Raw genomic sequence first — 24,053 nt, forward strand, 5'->3', positions numbered from 1 at the left:
AAGGGGCCCGTCCTGGGCATCGTGGGACATTTCCTACCATCCCCGGTGTCTTTGCATTTGGTGACAGTAGCAGCCCATACCCATACCTCCTTCCAGGTGTGACAACTCAAACTGTCTGCAGATTTTGCCACCCCCCCCAACCAATCCCCAAACTACAGAGATGGGGTCATGAGTTCCCTGTGTTACAAGCAGGGCAAGTCCTGCCAGCTGTCACCATCCCTTAGCCCATGGAAATCTACATGCTAGTGTCCAAGGTTCTACAGAGTTGGGTCCTGAGTCACCTGGACCTTCTGCCAAGCTCCCTGGAGAAGGTGTGTTTCTCTGCTCTCAGATCTGCTCCCCAATTCCAGCTCCCTCCCACTGGCTCACGCACAAGGCCCTCCAGATCTCTGTTTTAATGGAACCCATCCGGATAACATAGCGTTTGTGTGTTTGCTGTGGAGAGGCTCTTAAAGCAGCTGCCACAGTCAGCTCAAAGGCTTCTTATGTTCACCCTCAAGAGCACTTTGCTCCCAAACAGTTTGTAATCAGGGCTTAGAATAATAGCTTTGCTGGTCAGGAAAACAAATGAATAAAACCTTGATGTAGTTCAGAACCACAGCAGAACTCATCTTTATCCTAACCAAGTGGAGAGTAAAAGAAAAAAAAAAAAGAACATCACAAATCAAAAGAAATATGGCTCCACTAGAGAGTGAAAAATTTCAGGATAAAGCCATTTCCTTCCAAGAAAGTGAATAGAGCTTCTGTAATTGAGTCAAAGCAGGAAGCATTTTAAAAGGGAAGCAAAAAAATTCCAGCAAATCTCAGAGAAGATATTTGGAGGGGTTTCTTTTCCTTCTTTCTTTCTTTTTTTTTTAATATTTAGTTCTGTATACAACAATAAATCAGTCCTTTGTCTTCTGGAAAAGGGAAAAGGTTATGAAATCATGATAAGCCAAACACTATGAGAAATAAATCATCTTAATTCTGGAGACCACAAAGAAGCACAAAAAATATTCTTAGGGGAAAATGTAGAGTGGAAAAGGCAAGATATGAAATCGTACACATGCTGTGAATGATGCTATGTAAGAAAAAGGAAAAGCAGAACAGGTTCCCATTTTTGCCTAATTACCCTGTCCCAAGTGCCATGCCCACATTTGCTCTCTTAAATCTATACATCTCCCTGATCCTTCACGACTACCCGATGAGGAAGACACCATTTCCTACTTTTTATGAAATGAGGGAATAGAGACCCTGAGCTCAAAACTGCAAAGGTAAAAGGTAATGGGACCAAACCTTCTATGACCCGATAACCCCAAATCCCATATCGTTAACAGCTTTGTTGTACTGTATCCAACATGTGAACTCAGAAGAAAATAACTGGAGGGGCAGCTGTCAAATTGAGTATAATGCTAAAATGGTGATCTTATGGGTGATTATTTTGATGTTCCCACCTTCTGTTGTTATGGTATTTATACAAATTGATTTTTAAAGTGTATTACATCTTACTATTTGAAAGGAAGGATATTTCCATGTACACATCAATTTAATCATCTGCCACATACATAGAAATCAGTTAGGTTTAAGATAATCAAGAACATGTTTTCCCCAAATGGAGCACTAATATGGATTTGATTGGTTGGTTATTGATTTAAGATCTTTCTTCTTTAACGTATGTGTATAGAACTGTAAATTTCCTTGTGAGCACTGCTTTTGCTGCATCCCACAAGGATATTGTATTTTTGCTTTTGTTTGTCTCAAATTATTTTCTAATTTCCCTTGTGATTTCTTCTTTGACTCATTGGTCATTCATCAGTGTGTTATTTAAGCTCCACAACTTGTGGATTTCCCAAACTTCCTTCCGTTACTGATTTCTAATTCCATTTGACTGTGGTCTGAGAACATACTTTCTTGATTTCATTCCTTCTAAACTTACTGAGACTTACTTTATGACCTAACCTGTGGCCTGTCCTAGACAATATGCCATGTGCACTTTAGAAGAATGCGTCTTCTTCTGTTTTGGGGTGGAACATTCTATACATGTCTCTTAGGTCTGTTTGGTTTATAGTATTGTTCAAGTCTTCTCTTTCTGCTGTAGACTGAATGTTTATGTCCACCCAAATTCATATGGTGAACAGGTAATCCCAATGTGATGGCATTAGGAGGTGGGGCCTTTGGGAAGTGACTACGTCATGAGAGTAGAGCCCTTTGGAATGGGATTAGTGTCCTTATAAAAGAGACCTCAGAGAGCTCCTTTATCCCTTCCACTGTGTGAGGATCCAGTGAGAAAATGGCCAGGAAGCAGGGCCTCGTCAGACCCCAGATCTGCTGGCGTCCCGATCTTAGACTTCCCAATCTCCAGAGGTATGAAAGATAAATTTCTGTTACTTATAAGCCCCCTCCCCCAGTGTATGATATCCCGTTATAGCATCCCCAGAAGACTAAGACAGTTTCCTTTTTGATCTTCTGTCTACTTCTATCCATTGTAGAAAGTGGGGTATTGAAATCTGCTGTTATTATTGTTGAACTCTCTATCCCTCCCTTCAGTTCCATTAGTTTCTGCATCATGCACTTCAGGGGTCTGGTGTTGGGTACTAAATGCACTTTTCATCAAATGTCTGGGTACCTCAATTTGCCCTCCTGCCAACACTCTCAAAATCAGCCCTTGAATCAGCAGGAACAACGATGATGTGTAATATTTAACATTTAAGAATAAATAAACAACTGATGTTCTCTTCTAACAGAAATGACATCTCCTTGGATGAATGGTTGGTAAATATGTCTTATGTGGACCTAGATGGTCTTTGAAAGATAAACCCAAATAACTCTTAATAATTCAATTATTTTCTTCTAGTTTTATGTTTTTCTCCCCTTTGAAGACTATGAGCCAGAGTTGACATTTTCCCTAATTTTTCAGTTTCCCATAGGAATAATGAAGTTATAATCAGTGAATTCAAGTCAAATTTCTGAGCCCTTTACTGATCATGGTCAACAGGGTTACTTTCAGACCTTGTAAGAAGAGCTAGTCTTGATTTCGAATAGTAATCTTCCTGAGAACACAAGGACTCAGGAAGTCACAAGAACACATTTCTAGGGGTCACCAGACTTGCTATGGTCACAGCACCAGTAATCTGTAGACGTGCCTTGTGTGCTCATGATGGATCAGGTGCCCCCCACCCCAGCCTTTAAGAAGCTGTATCCTGGCATCCTGAAGAATGTATAAACAAGAAAACCAATACGTCACTCTGGAAGTATTGTAACAGCATACCCAAAAGATGCTAGGGGTGGGGCAGAGTGTTGGAAGAAGGCATACCTCCTCTATCAGGGTATTATAGTGGTTCTTTTCAAATCCACAAAATCCAAAAGCAAGGCTGAGTAGCTGACATGGGGCATGGGATAGAGGCCAACTCTAGATTACGGGGCTGTGTATGGCTACACAGGCATTGAAGATCATCGGAACTCACTCTCACTGCCCTACCACAGTGTTTCTCAGAGAATGGTCCAATGCCCACTGGTTGACCTCAAAAGTCTTCCTGATGCAAAAATGCAAGTGCTTTCCTCAGTTCCTTTTTTTTCCTTTTTAAAATTTAAATTCAATTAATTAACATGTAATATATTATGAGTTTCAGAGGTAGAGGTCAGTGATTCATTAGTCTTCTTTAATAACCACTGCTCATTACATCAGGAACCCTCCTTCATGCCCACCACCCAGTTACCTCATCCCCCCACACACCCGTCCCCTCCAGCAACCCTCCGTTTGTTTCCTAGAGTTTAGAGTCTCTTATGGTTTGTCTCCCTCTCTGATACTTTCCGCAGGTCTTAATGGCAAATATGGAATAAGTCCATACTTCTTCCACTTACATGCATGGCCAAAAGCTATTAAGTAAGTTATTAAGAATCACGAAATTTCACATCTTTCTGAAAGCCTGGTGTAGTGGGTAAGCAGTAAGTCTGGCTGATACAATATGTGGGCAGGCCCCAATGGCTACCACAGAGAGTGAGAATTCCTGCAGCCTCAGAATGAGTTTCTTTCTATGGCTTCATCAGTCCAAGGACTTTGGATTGCTGCTCTTTTATGCTCATTAATGTAACTGTAGGCTTATCCTTAGGGTTTACCCTTGTTGATCGGTTTTTTTTTTAACTGCTACATGGCTAACACTTTAATATTTATTTTGTTCCTCTCCAATTCTTTATTATCACTGAGTTCTTTTACTGCTGGAAAAAAGACAAGAGATGGTATGGGCTGGTCATAGGATCTTGTTTTGTTCTGTTCCAGAAGGTTAAGGATACTGCCCTAGAGGAGCTGTTTGATCTCACTAGGCTTGTCTGTTAATCATTTTCTGGACATTCCATAAGTCCAGAAGCTAGTTCCCAGCCTCTGTTAACCTATTCCATTCCCACCACCTCCTTCAAACTGTCCCTGAACCAAAATCATCACGAGTTTCCCCTGTCATAAATCATAACACTGGTTATCTTTACTGCCTACGTAGGGGGTCATAAACAGCCATTGGTGCTCTTGAATCACTGAGCTGCTGTCTAATTCTTTTTTTTTTTAAAGATTTTACTCATTTACTTGGGAGAGAAAGAGAGAGAGAGAAAGGGAGCACCCGACTCCCCACTGAACAAGGAGCACAACATGGGGCTTGATTCCAGGACTCTGAAATCATGACCTGAGCAGAAGGCAGATGGTTAATCAACTGAGCCACCCAGGTGCTCCCGCTGTCTAATTCTTTGAATTGCCTGTTTTATCTTTCCACCAAGTTCGAAGTATCCTGAGAGCAGACACCAAGTATGACCTCTATATATCTTAGCACAGAATGAAGCAAATGCCCATGGTATAGAAGCTAGTCATAAAGGTTCTTTACAGGGTCCCTGTAGTCTGATCTGAGGATTGAGAGGCACAGAAATGGACACAGAGAGCTGGACACAAGCACTGGACAGTCCTCTTGGAGGTGGCATTGCTGTAGCTACAAGCAAACAATGGTGTCTTCTGACTGTAAACATAGGGGATTCCTGATCAATCAGTAGACAGCAGGCACGGGAGTGTTGGAGGGCTCTTAGTTTTCCGACATTGCCGCTGGTCCTGTCTCTTCATCTGGCCTTGCTTAAATTACCATCTGGCCACCTTAAATCACAGCCAGGAGAATCCCAAGAGGTACATGACTGAACACCCTACCTGCCCCATGCCCTTACCAGCCTGGATTAGGGAACCATTTGGGATACTACCGTGTCTCTTGGTCTTGACTCAGTACATGCTGTCCTTGTGTAGTCTGGCTCCGGTTCCCAACTGGGTCCAGCCCCTAGGTCCTTTGCCAAAAGCCATGATTCCTGATCCCTAACTGGCTAGTCGCTGTCTTTTTGGTTCCTATTCCATAACATTTTTAACCAATTTCCATGAACAATTCTAGCCATGGCACAGGGCATGGAAAGAATCTGAAATCCCACTTAAAGGGAGTCACTAATCTCAGCTGGAAGGACATGCTGGTCCATCTTATTTGTTGAATTACTGTAATAGTTATAACCTGGACTTTGAGCTTTGGGTTGCATGATATTCACAGTGTGTGATACTCAAACTTCAGACAACAATCTGTTTGATCAAATCATTGAACAGGACATGGTGAGGGTAGGTGACAAAGTGGTGGCCTAAGAAGGAGGAAATCAATCCAACCAGTAAGGGGCTACATGATGGCTGCTCCAAGATATTTACTGCTTAGGAGTCCATTGAATCGATCAATGTTTAAAAAAATGCTCTCCCTCTGTGACTACAAACCATGACCATGGAAGTCTCAAAATCTGGCATAATTGCAAGAGAAGAATTGATAGGTCAAAAGCAAACAAGCCTAATACCTCTCCTACAAGAAATAAAGATCATTCCTTGGCTTAAAACAATGATGGTGCTCATTTGGAATTCAGATCAATTACCCTGACAATGTAGGGTAAGAGTAAGGAAAAATAGGCCTCTCGGAGTGGTTTCACCTTATTAGAGTTTGTTTGGAAAAGAAGAATCATTAAAGTCCTCTCTGAGAAAACGAAGGAACAAAAACTTGTCCTGGGTATTTTCTGATATTTTATCGAGTTGGTATTGTTCCCCATTCCTGTAATCGCTGCCAGATAACACTATAAGATCCTCTCTGAGCTCATTTTAAAACCACATTCCTTTGAATCTTCAAAACCATGTTCTTCTGAAACTGTAACTGGAGTTAAATTTAGGTCGACATGGATTTCATAAAAGCAAAATCCTTTAAAGTTTACATTACAGATTCATGTGTCTAACTGGCCTTGGTTGGGCGAGGATAATAAATACTACAAAACATTAATTTCCCTTCCCTGGGCTTTGTCACAGCTAAATTCTGCAGCTTCGTCCCAAGCCTATTGGAGTATTTTTATCCCAGCGTGGCTATATGAGCAGGAACGAGTGCCATGAGTTTCATCATCAATTTGTAATTTGTTTCATTCTGTCTTAAATAATAACAAGTGTGTGTAGCCACACTTCAGGTCACTTCCTGCTGGCGTCACTTTGTCCCTGAACAGGTTCCTGGGATTCATTTCTACAGTCAGAGAATCCACGGTATTTTATCCTTATCCCTTTGTTCTTTTACGGAACTGTGCTGAAAACTCTAGGTACTGTTGTGTTATTTGAACTCCAAACGGCTCCTCTTTCTCTGTCCTATAAAGAAATCTTTAGCGCAGAACTGACTTGCAAATGTCCTAGTAAGCCACCGTAAAAAGACACAAGTAGCATTGCCCCTACACCTGGGATTCTCTCAGAGAACATTCTCTTCTTCGTTATGTCTACGGGAGAAGGCACAACCCGGCTCCAGGGCTGTGCTTACCTCTGCCTACACAGTCGGAGGATTTCAGCCCGAAGCCCTCCGGGAGAGTGCCGTCCCTCTGTAACGTGCGCTGGGAGGAAGGGATGAAGTGACAGAGCGAGTGACAGCACTGACTTTGAAGTCACACGCCCTCTTGAGGACACAGGACAGATGGGGAAAACCACTGTTCCGTAGGATTCATCTCAAGAATGCGAGCGATAAGCGGATATTATGAGGCTTAACAGAAGCAGTGGATCCGATACTCTTCACACTGTATCTGGCATTTGGAATATGATTAATATGTTTCTCAAGCTGAGCCCCTAGCGGATGCTCAGTAAACACTGGCTGAAGAAATGAGTCAGCTGAAGAACGAATGAAGGGGCAGTCCGCCAGATAAATACCTGTTTTATGTTATCAGTATAGATTCCTCTCTCCTCAACTTAAACCTCGCTTAAGAAAAAGAAGAAGCTGTGCCTCTTGGGATTCAGTAACGTTGGATAAGGTAGATTTGCTGTCAGCGTCCCCCAGGAGACTTGGGAAGAGAGGACAGGCCAACTCCATACTCCCCCTGCTGGCAGAATTCACACACATCAGGTCTGCAAATGGAGCTCAGGGCTGAGCTCTCACCAGAGGGGCCATCATTGAACAGATTCAGTAGCAATGAAAATCAGGTCACAGGTCCTGCCTGCACTGCGTCCTCAGAAGGGTGGCAGGTACAGTTTTGAGCCTGCCCTATCTTCATGCACATTCTGAGTCATCACTGGGCTCCTGTGGTCTGCTCCACACACACCTGGGTTACTCGTCTCGAGGCCTGAACTGGTCTCTACCCCCCTTTACACTCCCAGAACTCCTCAGCACCTTGCTCCGATGAGCCTCTCCTTGGGACTAACTCATCACTCTTTCTGGCATTTGGGTGAGGAAACCGAGGCATGGAATGACGGAGGCCCTCCCTGGACTCCAAGGTCACAAACTCCTCAGGGCCCCCTCCCAAGCATCTTCCTTCTCCCAACCCTGTCCTCCTCCAGCTACAAAGGTGAGCAGAAAGGATTTGGCAGGCAAACATCCTCGATGGCTCTCTGACTGCTTATGAGATATGATGGGCCCCAAAGGGTGGCTTTACCAGAAAACCTTTGCACCAGAAAAACTGGTCTAAACTGAAGGCCCTGGTACTTAATGAATGCTTCCAGAATTCCAGACTCCTTCTGTGGAAGGCTTCCTTAATCCATTTCACAGCAGTCTTTTTAAGTGGAAGGAAATAATTTTTCACTCACCTTCTTTCTTCCAACTACTGCTCAGCTTTGGGAACATACTTCAGTTCACTTTTGATATTCTGGATCTCTGAAAGATTGACCACAGGTCCCGGAAGTTTCTTCGCTCCGGGCATTGGCTTCTTCTCCTCATCCGAGGTAGGAGGAACACCCTGAGGAGAAAGAAAAGAAAGAAGGGCTCAGCTCACTGAAAAAGGCATTTGGTCCCTGCCAAAGTGTACTTCTAGCTGCGTCACTTCTTCCTCTGCTACTGAGACACCCTCAAAGCTTCCAGAAGATCTGAAGTTTGTAGACAAACATGGAATAAGAAAACAAGTAATCTCCACGTGACATACAAGACACAAGACTACTAGTCAACATCTGATAACCAACAAAAATGAGGCTAGTTAAGATATGTGTTTCCAAGAGAAGCACCTTACGTGAACGAATTTAATCTGGCATCTTTGGATCCTGATTTGCCTGAACAGCAGAGATCTGTACAATGTTAGCGCACAGTTGGTTCTAACAATGACTTAATCCAAAAGCTTAAAATTTTTTCAGTGGGAGTGCAGTAGCTGCCAGCCTTTGTTCCAACATCTCTGGGAAGCATAAACAAACTGATATTGACATAAGCAAAACCGTCTTGAATGTGGGTGGCATGAGATGGAACAACAGAGGAGGCCCAGTTCTCCCTCCCCGCTTTGGGAACGATTTCCAATTTCCTATTAGTTAATGTTTTTAAGCTATTACCGCTTTAGGGCAGGACCACGTCCTATGCTTTTTTTTTTTTTTTTTTTTTTTGTAGCTCCTCCAATGCCTGGTACAGATGTGTGCACTTATCCATTGTTGTTTAGCTGATTAATCCCAAGAATGTACCATCAGGACAAATGTATGTCTCTGTGTATGCACGCCAAACATACACATTCAGAGTGACTGTAACACAACGAGCTCAGTTGCTGTGTGTGGCTCTTAGAACTCCCAAGTCATTGCTACAGAAGAAAGTTGCCTATTAGCTCTTTCCTTGTACGCGAGAGGTGGAGCGCTCTCTGGCCCCAGAGGGAAGGTGTTGGAGGAACACTTGATCACCGTGGCAGCCACAAGAGCACGCCTCCCCGGATCAGTTTTCTCCCGGGAGGGTAGTTAAATGACTGGCCCCAGCTGCTTCGCCCTGCAACCCGCCCATCAGCACACTGAGGTCATACTTCCCACCACTGCTCCTGCCCAATGACTGAGAGTCACAGGATCCTAAGGCCGGCTCGTTCCTGGGAGACAAGAGACTCCTGGGGAGGAAATTGAGCTCGAGAATTTTCCTTAGACCCACAGCGAGGTCTAAGAGGTTTTACCCTCACCCTCTGCCCCGCTCCTCTTCACCCACGTCATGGGTCTAATCACACTCCCACTTTTCCTTAAAAGCAGTCTCATCAATAAACACTTTGCATGTCTAAGCCCATCGTTATGCCGGCTTCTTGGAGGACCCAAACTGACACAGTCGCAGTGTGGGACTGCCAGGGCTTCATCTGCTTGGCCAGCAACCGATTGAACGGTACAGTTTCATTGAAGAGGAGGAAGAAACTGCATGTTTGCCTCTGCTTCAAGCCCTTGGCCCCTACTTGTTGCCAGCCTAACCAGGCAGCCTTGTGACTTGGGTATTAAAGCTAATGCTGAGCTTTGGCCCCATCTGGCTCCTAGGTCTAGTTCTCAAAGTGTCTAGAACCGAAAGGGAAAAGGAAGCAACTGTTTAAGATTCCCAGCCTCTAACCAGTTATGTGGTAGGCATGTCCTTTACAGAATTGTCCATTTGAGGGGCAAGTAGAAATATAAAATATTGAGGTACTGTTCTCCTAAGGACTGATGGTTTTTCCTGTGGTCATTTTCTTTGAATTTTGGCAGAGCACTGATGAAAGAGCTAATGTGTCTTTCACACAAAATGATAAAGTAATTCAGTGCAGACTGTACCTGTTGTAAATATTTGGAAAACGGTACTTCCTCAGGCCAACGTACAAAACCATAGGCTCGGCTTCCTTTTATCACACACACGCATTGATCATTTATAAATGCAGATTTAGAAGCAATCATTAAAACTATTAAATATCCACTTCGAGGACCAGGTATTCAAAAATGTTCTTTGCTAGGCTTTTGGAAAGAGGTTTGAAACAAGGCTATAAATTGGGGTTTTTTGTTTGTTTTTTTTTTTAATATTTTATTTATTTATTTGACAGAGAGAGATCACAAGTAGATAGAGAGTCAGGCAGAGAGAGAGAGAGAGAGGGAAGCAGGCTCCCTGCTGAGCAGAGAGCCCGATGCGGGACTCGATCCCAGGACCCTGAGATCATGACCTGAGCCGAAGGCAGCGGCTTAACCCACTGAGCCACCCAGGCGCCCCAATTGGGGGTTTTTTAATACGTGTAGCAGTGAAATGAAAAATGTTTCCTCACTTATGAATGTTCCCATGGTTGTTAGGTGGGTAGATCTTAATAAAGAAGCGTGAAGAAAAAAAATGTTTCTAGTTCCTTCTGTTAAGTTCCTGGGTACGTTGTATTCACTGTGTTTGTAATATCAAAATGTGCTGTTTTGGCACATTTAATGCGTAAAGCCAATGTGTATAGTTATGCGTCTATGTGCAAAGACCTATTATATGAACATACATGGATAGAGGATGATAATATTTAATATCAGGCCCTTTCAAGTTATTAAAACCTCAGTACACTGTGTTTTTTTTAATAAGGTAAGATTTCTAGCACTTAATTTAGTATGGTCACATATAATGGAAATTATAAGTGGATATATTCAATAAGTAGACATGTCATTGACTCAAGAAGGGGTTAATGGTGGGGCATATTCTTAACCAAATTTTCTCTCGTCTTTTAAAAAAATTGGAATCCGATTCCATTTCTTCTAAAATTTATTATAAGAATTATAATAAATAAAGGCATGAGTAAGCAGGGCTCCAGATGGCTCCATTTGGCTAATACAGAGTACATTTTTTTCTTTTGTACACAGATATTTGAATTGAGAAGGGACATGGAATACATTCTTTGGTTGAAATAAAGAGAGCTGGAGAAAGGGCTTATCAGCCCAGGCGCCTTTACCAGTTTCAGGAAAGGTTGTTGTCAAGGGAAACATTCCCCTGGGGAGTGACAGAGCATTTGTAAAATTTGCCAGGATGGTGACCCGTTTTCTGCTATCTTTCCTTCATCTCCCCCTTTACTAGCAGACACTCTGCTGAGTTTTCCCCTAACCTCTCCTCTGCTCATTCATGCTCTGACACCAAGGACTTAGTACTAAGAGCAAACACTTAACACTGCTAGCTGTTCTGAGTTACACATGCTAACTCATTAATCCCCACACCAACCCTATAAATCTGCTACTGGTATCCCCATTTTATAGCTGAGGAAACTGAGGCCCAAGGCAGGGAGGGAAGGAGTGAGAACCTTGCCCCTGGCCTCAGAGCTAGGAAGGAGTGGGGCCAGAATTTAATAGTGTGTTTGCATCTTGTGAAAGAGACAAGTTGGAGAGGTAAATAATTAAGAGAAAGTCCCAACATGCTATTTTCTGGCTTACTAATGATGGAATTACGGTCAAAAGAGAGATTTGGGAGGCAGATTGGAGGCCTGTGAGCACCCTTCAAACACTTGAAGCAAGCAGCTGCCTTGTCTTATCCAAAAGATGAACCCTGCTTGTGAGGACTTGGCTATAAGATCTCTGTGTTGGGCACATGCCAGACTCTAGCCGGGCTGAGCAGACGGAGAGTGGGCTCCAGCTCTGTGAGCAGAACAAAGGGCTCACAGAGACCATAGGTGGACTGGAGACCCACCCAGTGCTCACAGGCCTTGTCAGACAGCCAGAGGCTGATCATGACTTCCTACTGGGGGACATCCTCTTCATATAAGAGACGGTGTCAGGATTGAGACCAGGGAGCTACCGGCTATGATCGAGGTGGCCTGTTGTGTTCAGGGATGGTACGTTATGATCTCCATTTTATACAGTGATTATCTTAATGCAAGGCTAGACAACAAATCCCAAAACTAGATACATAAACTCTTCCAGGCTTGCAAACAAGATAATTTTTTAAAGTGTGGCTGTATAAGTTATTTTTATTTCAGATTCCATTTTCCCCTCCAAACTATGGGACAAAAGGTGGCAAACCCACAAAACCCTTCTCAACACACCTTGTAGCCAAGCCAGGCTGCCTAACTGGTCCCCCACAATGTTGTTTCCATGAGAAACTTACTCCAAGGTCCAACCTAGACCTTGAGTCATCAGATCCAACCCCTACCTAAGACCCCACGAGTCCCAAAAGCTCATTTCTGCTCTGACAGGAACAGAATACCACCCTCAGCTTCACCCTCCCTGCCCATGATCCCCATGTGAAAGGTACAGTTCAGTTCTAGAAGCACTCCTGAGGTCTCTGGGTCTCTGTGGATACCTCACTCCCTCCATCCTGTGAAGAATACTGATTAGCCAGTTGTACAAGAGGCTTATCATAAAGCAGGTGTTCACAAACAGGCCATATCAGTTCTTGTCTATTTTAGAGTGTGCTGGAACCATCAGACATCAGTCTGACAAGAGTGAGAGCAACATGCTTTCCCAAGCCCCTGACCGGGACACTTGTGAGGAGGAAAGTACCAGTTGCAGAGAGAAGAACTGAAGGTCGTCTGTACCACAGAGGGAAGAGGAGATACAAGCCTCCAAAACAACTATGACATCCAGCAGTTTAGTGAGAAAACCGGGTCAAGCTACCTCTTGACCGACGGCCCTGGTAGTGACAGACACAGTTTAAGGAAGCATGGGAAGAAAAGCTAATTAAAGATAAATGGAGGTGTGGGAAGAATTTCACTTCAACCTCCCCATGCCTTTTTCTTACAACATGCCAAATAACAGACCTGGGAGTCCATCATGAAAATCGGATAATTAGATCAATTGATGAACAATCATTTACTGAATGCTTGCTAGGCTGCGCCATGTCCGTTATATTGCTGACTCCTCTCAGCAACCCTTTGAGGAAAAGAGTGGATTGTATTTGGCAGACATAGACCCCGAAATGCTTGACCCCAGTCCCAAAGGGAAGGCTCACGATCAGGAGTGAACTGGGTAGCCAGGTCAGTAGCATCAGAGTTTGAGATTATGTACCAGAAACGCAGGGTAGTGCTGGGTCTTTTCAACCTGTGTGTTCAAAAATCCTTATTCATCAAAGGTTACTTAGTGGCAGAAATTCCAGAACTTGGTGGTGTCACTCAAATACTCCATCTCCTTCTTTGAAAAATTATCTTTCTATTGATAGGAGGCTGAAACTCCTGACTTAGGACCATGACAGGAATTATTTACAGGGAAGAAGGGGTTAGATGAGAGGCAACCGAAGTTTTATTAGGAAACTTTAGAATGGTGATAGGTTTGGTTTTTTGTTTTGTTTTGTTTTTTGCGGGGGGGGGGGGGCGGCAAATACCAAAAAGGTCACCTACAAAAGTTCAAAGAAAAAAAAAGTCTTTTTAAAAAGATGAAATACAGTTGACTATGCCCTGGTGGCCTTGTTTAATTCCATTTTCCCTGTCTTATGCGAATTGACAAGGTCCAAAACCTGAATTTTTTTTTCAGAACCAGAAGAGGTTTTTCCAGAACCTGGAAGCAGGTTTTATCAGAAAAGTCACAGTTGGTAAAGGAATGCAGACATTTGGGGTTGGGGAGCCCTTCTCTATTTACTGCACTTAACTCATTTTAGCCTCCCTTTCAGCCAAGTGGGCATCTGAACTTGCAGGAGAGGTAAAGAATTAGAGGGAGGAAAAGAAGACAGAAATTGATCAGCTCCTTTGCAAAGTCCTCTTTTCAAAAGAAATACCCAAAGACTGGGGCTTTTTGTTTGAATCCACAAGTAATTTAACGTGCTTATTACCTGAGCTCCCCCTGGGGTTTGTCACTCATCGGAGGCTGTACTAAAGATCCTGCTCCATTCTGTATAAGCTCTGAGAGAAACTTGCCGAGCTTAGTGAGTGTTGCCAGACTGAGAGCATGTGAGAGGCTAGTCTCCCTCACCAACCCCCCCCCACGCTTACTCAGTCAACAAACTGCATGTTAAACTCAGCATCTTCAAATAACTGTGGCAGGCACTTAAATCGCTGAAGGGAAGTGAGGAGTAGTATGTTTCATGGCTAAGAGAGCAAGACAAAGAAATGTAGATATTATGAGGTGACTCTTTGACCCACATCCATTCACACCTCCCTTGTTCTGGGGAGCTGACCCTCACCTTGCCTTTGCCCCTGCTCTGGTCAGGAGTCTGGAAGGGAAAGACAGGGAGATCTCTGCCAGCTAAGTTTTCCTCACCTCCTCTATTTCCGGAGTACACTCTTTTCTTCTGGGAGGTTGCCCAGCTCCCGGCCGAAAGGCTCCCATTGGGATGTTGATATTTGCCTAAAAGAAAAAAGCAGGGACGATTTTGCTCAAAAAGGGTAGGAACGTTAAATGATACTCAGAAACCCTAATCATTACGAGGAAAAATGCGTCTGAAAAGTCCATCTTTAAAGCTTTTTACTCAAGAAAATTGCCATAATGACAAGACAAAAATATGCAAAGGAAATTTTGACATTTATTACAAATTCCTGGAATTCATCCTTAGGTCTGAGTGGTGATTTCACAGTTCCCTGCTGAGTAGAAGAATTTTGAGACAGTTTGTTCTGGCTGCTGCCCTCCTGTGGTGCTTAATATTTTCCTCTCCCGCAGATGAGGAAGGAACATCTAATGATAGGGAAGGAGGAAACAGCATCCACAGAAGCCATCCCACACCTTAGCCCTCCTTCAGCTTCTTTCAGATTCACCCTAGGAGGGCTGCATTCACATCTCCCAAACCACCTCCTTCTTTTCATAATGTCCCAGAACTGTTCCAGCACTTCCTGAGGTCTCTCCATGAGGGACACTCCTCTACCTTCTCCCCAACACACCACTGTGTGGGTCAGTGCATCAGGAGAGTGCTGGAAAGTCAAGTTCACTGGAGTCACACTTCATAGATTCTTGTCCTTTTTAAGATTACATGTGGAGTGCCTGCTTGTGCTCTCTGTCTTTCTCTCTGACAAAGAAATAAATAAAAATCTTTAAAAAAAACTAATTAAAAAGAAAACCTTTTTTTTAAATGGAAGCTTGGGTGACTCAGTTCGTTAAGCACCCGACTCTTGATTTCAGCTCAGGTCATGATCTCAGGGTCGTGAGTTCAAGCCCCTCATCCCGTTCTGTGCTGGTCATGGAGCCTGCTTAAGATTCTCTTTTCCTCTGCCCCCCCCCCACCCCAACAACCGTGCTGTCTCTCTAAAACAAAAACTTTTTTCTTAAGTAGAACACAATTTTCCCACTTAAGATAAAATGTTGCCTTATGAGCAATTAGATATGTGGGCTTGAAAAGTGGAAACTGCACTTTGATATTATGCATGAATATGATGTCTGAGCAAAGGGGACAAGATATTTTACCACCTTATGATACAGTTTGGGCAATTTGGGGGGCACATTAAGGCTGAGCGTTCTGTGCTATTCCTCTGCTTAATATCAGGTGGCCTAGAGTGGGAGGCATTAGACGAGGGGGGAAATATGTCTTACATGGTGGCAAATATGGTAGCAAATTTCATGAATTCCAAGATGCACCTCTTTTAATATCTCTGAAATCAAAATGTGTCTTACAACCAATGCTTTCTTAAATTTTTAATTGGCACATATTTTTTATTTTCTCTTAGCAGGATATAACATAATGGTATTTTACAATCGGAAGTGTCTTAGACTGGCTGAAATATCATTAGGGTCCTGCAATAAGATCAAAACCATGTAAATAAGACCCACAGACAATTATCTATATTGAAGCAATAACTATCTCGATTGCTACAGTTTGATTGGAAAGAGGGGGAAAGTAGATATAGGGACACTGGGGAGAAGGTTAACTAGCTAAAAGTTTAATTAGATTAATAAGCATCTACAGAGGGCATCTTCCTAATGGTGACTTGAAGTTAACATACAGTTTCTGAAAGACTTGATCGCTAAACCAACCTATTTGATGAAGTGTGCATGCTCTGTAGTCTGTTATAGTTTTCAGCAAAGGGACACATAAGGTCATCCAGGATAAGGCACTCAGTAAAGCACATACTATGGGAACACCATCTTTTCTTGCTCAGAGTTTAATTTTAGCAACGCGCGTCGCCTCTCCACGGTAGTAAACAGGTGGCTGCTGCTAGTGCAAAGAGCCCTGTACTAGGAGTTGGTACAGATTCTCTGTACTTGAGAAAGTGACAACTGTTCTGGGTCTCAGCTTTCCCATTTGTGATATGAACATTAGTCGTTGTCAGTGGTTTTCAAACCTTTCAGCTATGTAACCCTTCCTTCGAGTAAAGTATTGTGAGAACATCGAAAATGCAAACCAGATGGAGGCAGAGGCAGAGTTGTTGTGGCTAAGGTGGAAGGGAGTAGAGAACCCCATCTGCTTCCCCCAAACCCTGGGCCATGAGCAGTTCCTTCCAGTGGGGGGGGGGGGTGCCCAATCTGACAACCATTGAAAGAGATCATCCTTAAGTAGATGAGCATGGACATGTACTTAAAATGTTCATTCTTCCCATTGTTAGGTTGTCTGTAATTTACTTTCAACTAGCATAGACCACGTGCTATTTTATATGTTCGGGTTGGTTTTACACTGCAGTTCTAGAGAATTCTATTGCTCTGAGTGGGAGTTTATCGTCATAGGGTTGTGATGAGGTGGTAGAGTATCACCAAGACCACATTCCCATGGTTGCTACTCCAAGTCCTTCTGTTAGTCATCTGTCCACTAACTCCTGATGTTTTGATGTACGAAGAAATGTCAAAAATAATGGCATGAGCATTAGAAATGGCTTTTGTTGGAGAAACTAGAGGAGGTTAGGGTGTGCAGATTGGTAAAACTGTTTTGGAGACTATCCCTCTCCCTGCCTCCACCGCCAGCCCCGCACAGAACAGAGTGTAAGAATCTGACAGTGTTTAGATTATATCTTCCGAGACAGAGCTCGAGGAGTGATCCCTAAATGGGCCTGTTTCCAGCTGTCAATAATGAGGATTTCCAGCTGGGTGCTGCCAGTGAGGGGTACAGAATCCCCACCTGCCTCATGTGAGCCTTTCATGTGAGGTGACAGTCACCTGGAGCACTTACAGGAACAAGAGCTGGGGCATCCCGGAGCTCACAGACAGACTGCATGGACGGTTTTCTGCTGGCTTGCTAATGAATGTGTGTTTAACAAACGTGCGTCCATGTGGCAGAGTTGGCTTTGAGACTGGATTTCATCTTCATCCGGTGCGAATTGGGCACAATAACTACTCCCCTGGCTATCCAGCCCACACTACTTTAGCCACCCCAAACCCCGATTCAGCCAAGGTCCTACATCCTCACAACAAACTGCTGAGGAAGAAAACAGCCTCAGAGAAGTTAGATGTCACACAAAGAGTTTGAAGAAAAGCCAGGATTCCAAATCAGAGCTGCTTGACCTTGGGGACAAACCTTTTCACTCTATCAAGCCCTCTCCAAAGAGCTCTTCTTACTTGATCAAAGTGAGCTCCAGTCACTCTGAAATGCCCTAAACTGGCACAAAAATTACAGGCTTACACTTTGAGAATGGCCTTTGAAAAGGAGCACATAAAATGGATAATTCCAAAATAGGTGTCAAAGAAAAGTCACATTGAAAAATGAGCCATTAACTCAGTGACTTGATGCTTTTTCATCTTTAAAGCATCACTCAAGAAACCAGGAACCTAAATGGGTTTTTTGACAGCAAATATTGACAGGATCCAAAGCAGCCCAAGAACATGGCAAATATCCAGTCATTAATGTATACCTAAAGGGAGTGTCAGAAGAGTGCTTTGTAAATGATTAGAGACATTTCATTAATATAATCATAGGGTGGTAATATTTGAGTGACAAATTATAGACTATACTATAGCCATAAGAAAAATTCCTTATAACTTGAATTGATAAAAATATGTAGACCTTAGCTCTCTTTTTTATTCCATGGCCAGAGAATTCTGTCATATTCTTGTTTTTCACTGACTCACTCTATTTGAATACAAATAAAATACCTTTCAATGATTAATTTTTCCATCTGCGTATTGGGTACGGTATCTGCTATTCAGAATGGATTCCAAATATAAGGTACATTTTTATGGAAGAAAATGGAGTCAGTCCAGGTCATTGATGTTAGACTTTCTCTGTGTTGATGTGACTCCGTGTCATTGATGTGATTAGACTTTTTCTAGGTTTGTTTATTCTCTAAGGTTGGACTTCTTCCTTCTCTTTATAGACTCTGTATAAATGCAAAGGAGGTAGGCTTTTATTTTTTCCTTTTATAACACATTCCCTTGCATTTCTTTTTCCTCCCCAATTTTATTCATCTTAGATATTTTCAGCTATGCGCCTGACGCAGCAAACCCAGCACATCACTTGCCCAAGCTATACATAATTTGTTACATCCTCGAAGTTGGGAATGGAAAAGAATCTACTAGATGATCTTTTGCCAGAACAGGATACAGTTCCCCGATAATGGACCTATCTGATGTGAAATGAATACTACACTTGATCTCACCAGGTGAAGAAAAGTAGAAAGAATTCCCTGTAAGTTAATTCCACTACTCCCTTAATTATTTGTATTGTTCTCCTGCTTGGCTCCAGCCTTTGAGCCCGAGGATTCTGGAAACAATATTCCTTCCACAGCCACTCCTGTGTGACTTACAATGGAGTGACATCTTCTTTCTCCAGTGGGCTGGACTCTGATATGAGCCCGCCACTGGCTACTTTCAATCCCTATCCACTTTGCTTTCCATAGCCAGTGTTCTCTTATCTCTCCCTCCCTGTCCTCTCTGTTGGTGCCCACTATGTCTCTCCTTTTATTGTTGAGGCTTTTGGAGTTTCCTCTCATTGCATATTTGTTTGAGATAACCAACACACACGCGCGCACACACACACACACACACACACACACACACACAATCTATCTTTAGCTTTCAGAGGTCTCCAGCTGCTCCAGCCAGAATCTATAGCCACCACAATCCCCCCACCCCATGCCATCCTCCCAGGCCACAAGCAGAGGAAACCCTACAGGGTTGCATTTTGCCGTATTTCTTTCTGCACTTTACTATTCATAGTGTCCTAGACCTTCTCTGAATAGAGCAGGATATGACATTTTGAGATTTCTAGCATCTTCATAGAAGACTTTAAACAAGAGCTTTCTCAACAGCTGATTAGAAAATGAGATTCTTATTTGATTTGTTAGCCTAAATTAAAATAGATGAAACTAACAACTAAAATACAGTCCAACCTATTTTAAAATATAATTCTATATCACTAGAATATAACTTATTTATCTTTAGGGATTCTTGAAATCTGGAAAGGATTCAGAACATATAAAACTTACCCTCTCAACAGTCTTGAGGAACTCCCACTCACCCACTGTCCATCACCCATGGTGTTTCACACTGAAAGGCTTTCTTCTCTCTCCCTCTCTCTCTCTCTGTTCTCATCACTTCACTCTTTTCAGTAAGTTCCTGAATGACTCAACTATAGGCTTGTCATCCAGGGAAAAGCTGATTTCAAGAATGCATTATGGCTGTTAAGATAATGTTTACCTTTGGTTGAGGGCAGGTCATATATCTGAGATACTTGTAAAGGTCAGCCTCAAAAAATGGCATCTTGGGGCTCCTGGGTAGCTCAATGGGTTAAACCTCTGCCTTCGGCTTGGGTCATGATCTCAGGGTCCTGGGATTGAGCCCCACATCTGGCTCTGTGCTCAGCAGGGAGCCTGCTTCCCCTTCTCTCTCTGCCTGCTGTTCTGGCCTACTTGTGATCTCTCTCTCTCTCTCTCTCTCTCTCTCTCGCTCTCTCGCTCTCGCTCTCTGTCAAATAAATAAATAAAATCTTTTTAAAAATGACATCTTTTGGCCAACATATAGACTACTTGCTTCACAGTACCAATATGGAACCCTGATCAGAGCAGCAAAGATTATCAGCTCTTGGTAGACCTGGGCCCCCTCTGGAGTCAGTCTGTTAACATTCAACTTCTAGCTACATGTTAAAGAAATCAGGGTTAGAAATTATACAGTGTATTATAGTGGTTTACATAAGCAAGAAGCAGTAGATTGATGATCAAAGAAAAGGCCTTGGCTCTACATTAAAACAAGGACAAATGAGAGTTCCTTTTTAATTTTTAAATTTAAATTAGATATTAAAGGAAGGTATGTATCTTTATTTTATTTAGCTTTAACCCAAACATGGGTAGTGCTAGATTATTCCTTTGTGCCAAGGATCGTCATGTACCTGGAATCCTTTTTCAACTAGAAGTCCCTATCAGGAAGCACGTAGAGTCTCTGACACCTGTCTATGAAGACTTTGGTCGGGCTGTTTTCTTCTTCCATGGAGCCTTTATGCCTGGGCAATGAGGAGTGGAAGAGCAGTGATAACAGGTCGGGAAGAGAAAGAAATATCAAAGCTCGGGGCTTCATGGTATTCTGTTCTATGCATGGATTGGGTAGCAATGGACAAGTTCCTATAAGAGGCCACAGAGTAATGATGCAGGGTTCATGTAATCATTCCTTTAAAATATGTAATAAAAATTGGGTTTAGTTTCACAAGCAGCTTGGTTAAGTGAATTAAGCAGAGAGGTGGTAATTCAGTGGCCATGGCTATTTGTATTTTGAGACCATGCTTGTCACCAAATTACTTTACTTTGTCCTATTCACTCAGAGCCAACTTACGTTTAAGATGATTTTAGTCAGGGTGAGCTATTAGCTTCTTCTTCCCTAAAATGCGGATTCTTTCTAATGTCACATGAGTTCTTTAAAAGGGAGGACCTGGCTTGGTACTTATGATTACCTGTTAGATGGTCCCACCCACTCCTCCATCCATACTCTCTCTGCCAGGGTGGGGATGGTAAGTAATGAGACTAGAGAATGTTGCAGAGTGGTTCCACACATGGGCTTTGTGATCAGACAACAAGAGTTCGGGTCCTGACTCTCCTACTTACAAGCTGTGTGATCCTGGCCGTGATGTTTCCCTTCTCTATACCTTTCATTATAATCCATGGAGATCTCATTGCACTGTGTCAAATACATAGTAAACGCTGAAGAAACTGTGGCTATTATTATCACCCTAATAATAAACCTCAGAAGTTATTCTCAGGAAGTTCATAGACTATTAGACGCTATGCAGAGTTTTAGAGACCATTTAATGCAACACCTTCCATGTGCAGATCATGGGGACCAAGAGGTGAAGTCATAGAGCAGACCTAAGACTAGGGAACAGGACTCTTTTCCATTCAACCATGAAGCTCTCAGATCTCATGAGAGAGGACAAATAATACTCAGCTCCCTTTGGTCAACGGTAGAGAGAAAAGCCAGTGACGACCCAGAGAGCATTGGCTCTGGGTGGGCTGAGGCCCTAGGGAGGCCCATGGTGGTTTCCAAAGGGGGTGTGCTCAGGAGGAAGGGGAAGGATGGGCAGGTGCTGCTTTTGGCCAAAGTCACTTGGTCTCATTAGAGAGACTTGCTGAGAAGATCATCGATGGGACTGGATTTCCCAGCAGCTCTATCTTTCCCCACGTATCATGTCAAATGCTTTCATCTGAAGGGAACAGCCACACTATGCTGAGTGTGCTGATATTAGCTTGGTTGCAATTCCATCCCCACAAACAGTGGGGTTTAAGAAGCAGCCTGGAGAGTACAAGTGAGGGCTAGTAAACTATGGCCCATGGACCAAATCCAGCCTGCCACCTGTTTTTATAAATAAAGTTGCATTGGCACACAGCCATACTCATTCATTTATGCATTACCTATGTCTGCTTTTGAGCTATACTGGCAGAGTTGGGTAGTTAGAACAGAGACTCAATGATGTGCAAGTCCTAAAATATTTACTATCTTGCCCTTTATAGAAAAGATTCGCCAACCTCTGGTATACAGCCTTATAGCTGCTTAGGAGACAAAGGCCCTGACCAAGCAAAGGAAGGATCAATTGATTCCTTCAGGATATTTTTATGTCCCTGGCATAAAAAGTGATTTCTTTAGTACAACTGAAAGAAAACAGACTTGGAGTCCCCTTCCAGTTCAAAGGCCACCTTTTCTATGTGGGTATGAAAGATAGCTTTCCAAGTCCTCTAATGGTCAGCTGCGTTCTGGCCACCCTGTTAATCTGGGGCATGGAGAGGATGGAACCAATTGAAGAGAAACCAAGGCAATTCCGTGCATTACTTGGACAGTTAGAAGAGCCATCTCTTAAGGAATTGTGTGGTATAAACCAGGCACTTACCATTCATTATTTTATTCATTAGAACAATCCTTTCAAATAGTATGATTGTCCCGATTTTACAGAAGGGTAAACTAAGGGAGAACTAAGGTCCCAGAGTGAGTGAGTGCCAGGTAGAGATTTGTAACTATTTGGCTCCATGTTGTCTAATGCACGTAGGTGCAGTAGTTCAACTATCTAAATGCCTAACCGTTTTAAGTACAGCTGACAGTGGCTAAAGTTTGCTCAATCCAGACAAAATGGAGATCTAAGTCATTATTTTCTCGAAGTTTGCACTGCAAAATACTGGGCTGCAAAATACTCATTTGAGGGGCAACTGGGTGGCTCAGTCATTAAGCGTCTGCCTTCGGCTCAGGTCATGATCCCAGGGTCCTGGGATCGAGCCCCGCGTTGGGTTCCCTGCTCGGCGGGGAGCCTGTTTCCCCCTCTCCCACTCCCCCCGCCTGTGTTCCCTCTCTCACTGTGTCTCTCTCTGTCAAATAAATAATAAATTTTGAAAATCTTTAAAAAAATACTGATTTGAAAGTTCGTGTATATTTAGAAAACTCTGCCTACGTTACCACTTTTTTGAAAATATACAAAGTCATTAGCAAGTTATGGACTCTGAGAAATTCTACAGTAAAGATCCTATCCAACTTCGTTGAATTTAGTGTTTCCCAAACACTTTATCATGGAACCCTTTAGTTAACAAATGACATCCCATAATACTAGTATTCTAAAAGATGCACTTTGGGAACTGTTGAACTAGATGATGGTGATGAGGATGATGATGATGATGATGATGGCTGATGAGTGTTATCAGCTAATATTTATTAAGTAATTCAATGAGCCAGGCACTGGCCTAAACTTTCACGTGTATTAATTCATTTAACTCTCACAGCAACCTTGTGAGACCAGTACTGTTATTAATTCCCCCACTTGATAGATGAGAAAACCAGGGCACAAAGAGGATAAACAACTTGTCCAAAGTCACACAGCCAGTAAAAGGCCTGGAGACAACAAGCTCCTCAATCAGAGGGATCAGGTATCAATTCACCTTCACATGGCCTGCACTTTGCACAGTGCCTGTCACAAATACCCAGGAAATGACAGTTGAACTGCCTTGGAGATAAGACCCTAATAAAAAGGAAAAGCAACTTGAACACGCCGAATAGAATATTTAACATCTTTAAGTGGTATTTAAGCAATGAAGGCACTCCTCATCATTTGGAGTTTCTATTTGTTCCAGACATGACTGTACCCTAGATAATGTTACTACTATAAACCATTTTTATAGTGAAACCATTTTCATATTTTCTTTAATAGGCCCTACTTTAGGTTCATGAAGAGATGATAGAAAAATATCAGATAGTACAGATCCTATTTAGCCACGAGAAATAATATTTCATTTGAAGGCACATTAAATTAGACTTTTTGAGTGGCATAAAATATACTGAAAAGAGGCAAAACCACAACCATAAGGAAGCACTCTATTGCCTTTGTTGGTAGAGTGGATGGAATTTTTAAATGTAGTAAAATAACAGTTACTGAGAAGAGTCCATAGCAGCTTTTTAAATATTACAGACCTAAAAATATATCAAGGTCAAAATGAGTAGATAAAACACTGGTGGACTTTCAGTGTAGATTTGAAGGAATCCAGAAAGCACTAAGGAAAAAAAAAAAAAACCAACAACACACTTTCAGCTTTAAAAGAAAGAGAAGCAAAAACAGCCTGAGAGAAGACTATGTTTTTGAGTCCTGCAA

General features: G+C 42.7%; 1 protein-coding gene across 1 annotated transcript in view; it reads right to left on the minus strand.

The window, feature by feature from the left end:
- SMPX (small muscle protein X-linked) overlaps nucleotides 1-24,053 on the minus strand; it is a 53,792-nt gene that overhangs the window by 23,818 nt on the left and 5,921 nt on the right. The window contains exons 3-4 of the mRNA XM_045995769.1: nucleotides 14,354-14,440; nucleotides 8,063-8,211 (exon numbers count right to left, since the gene is read on the minus strand). Coding sequence (XP_045851725.1) covers nucleotides 8,077-8,211; nucleotides 14,354-14,440 — 222 coding nt within the window. The 3' untranslated portion in view covers nucleotides 8,063-8,076. The remainder of the gene's footprint in view (nucleotides 1-8,062; nucleotides 8,212-14,353; nucleotides 14,441-24,053) is intronic.

Source organism: Meles meles, chromosome X (assembly GCF_922984935.1).
Source record: "Meles meles chromosome X, mMelMel3.1 paternal haplotype, whole genome shotgun sequence".
In the NCBI taxonomy this organism is placed as follows: Eukaryota; Metazoa; Chordata; class Mammalia; order Carnivora; family Mustelidae; genus Meles; species Meles meles.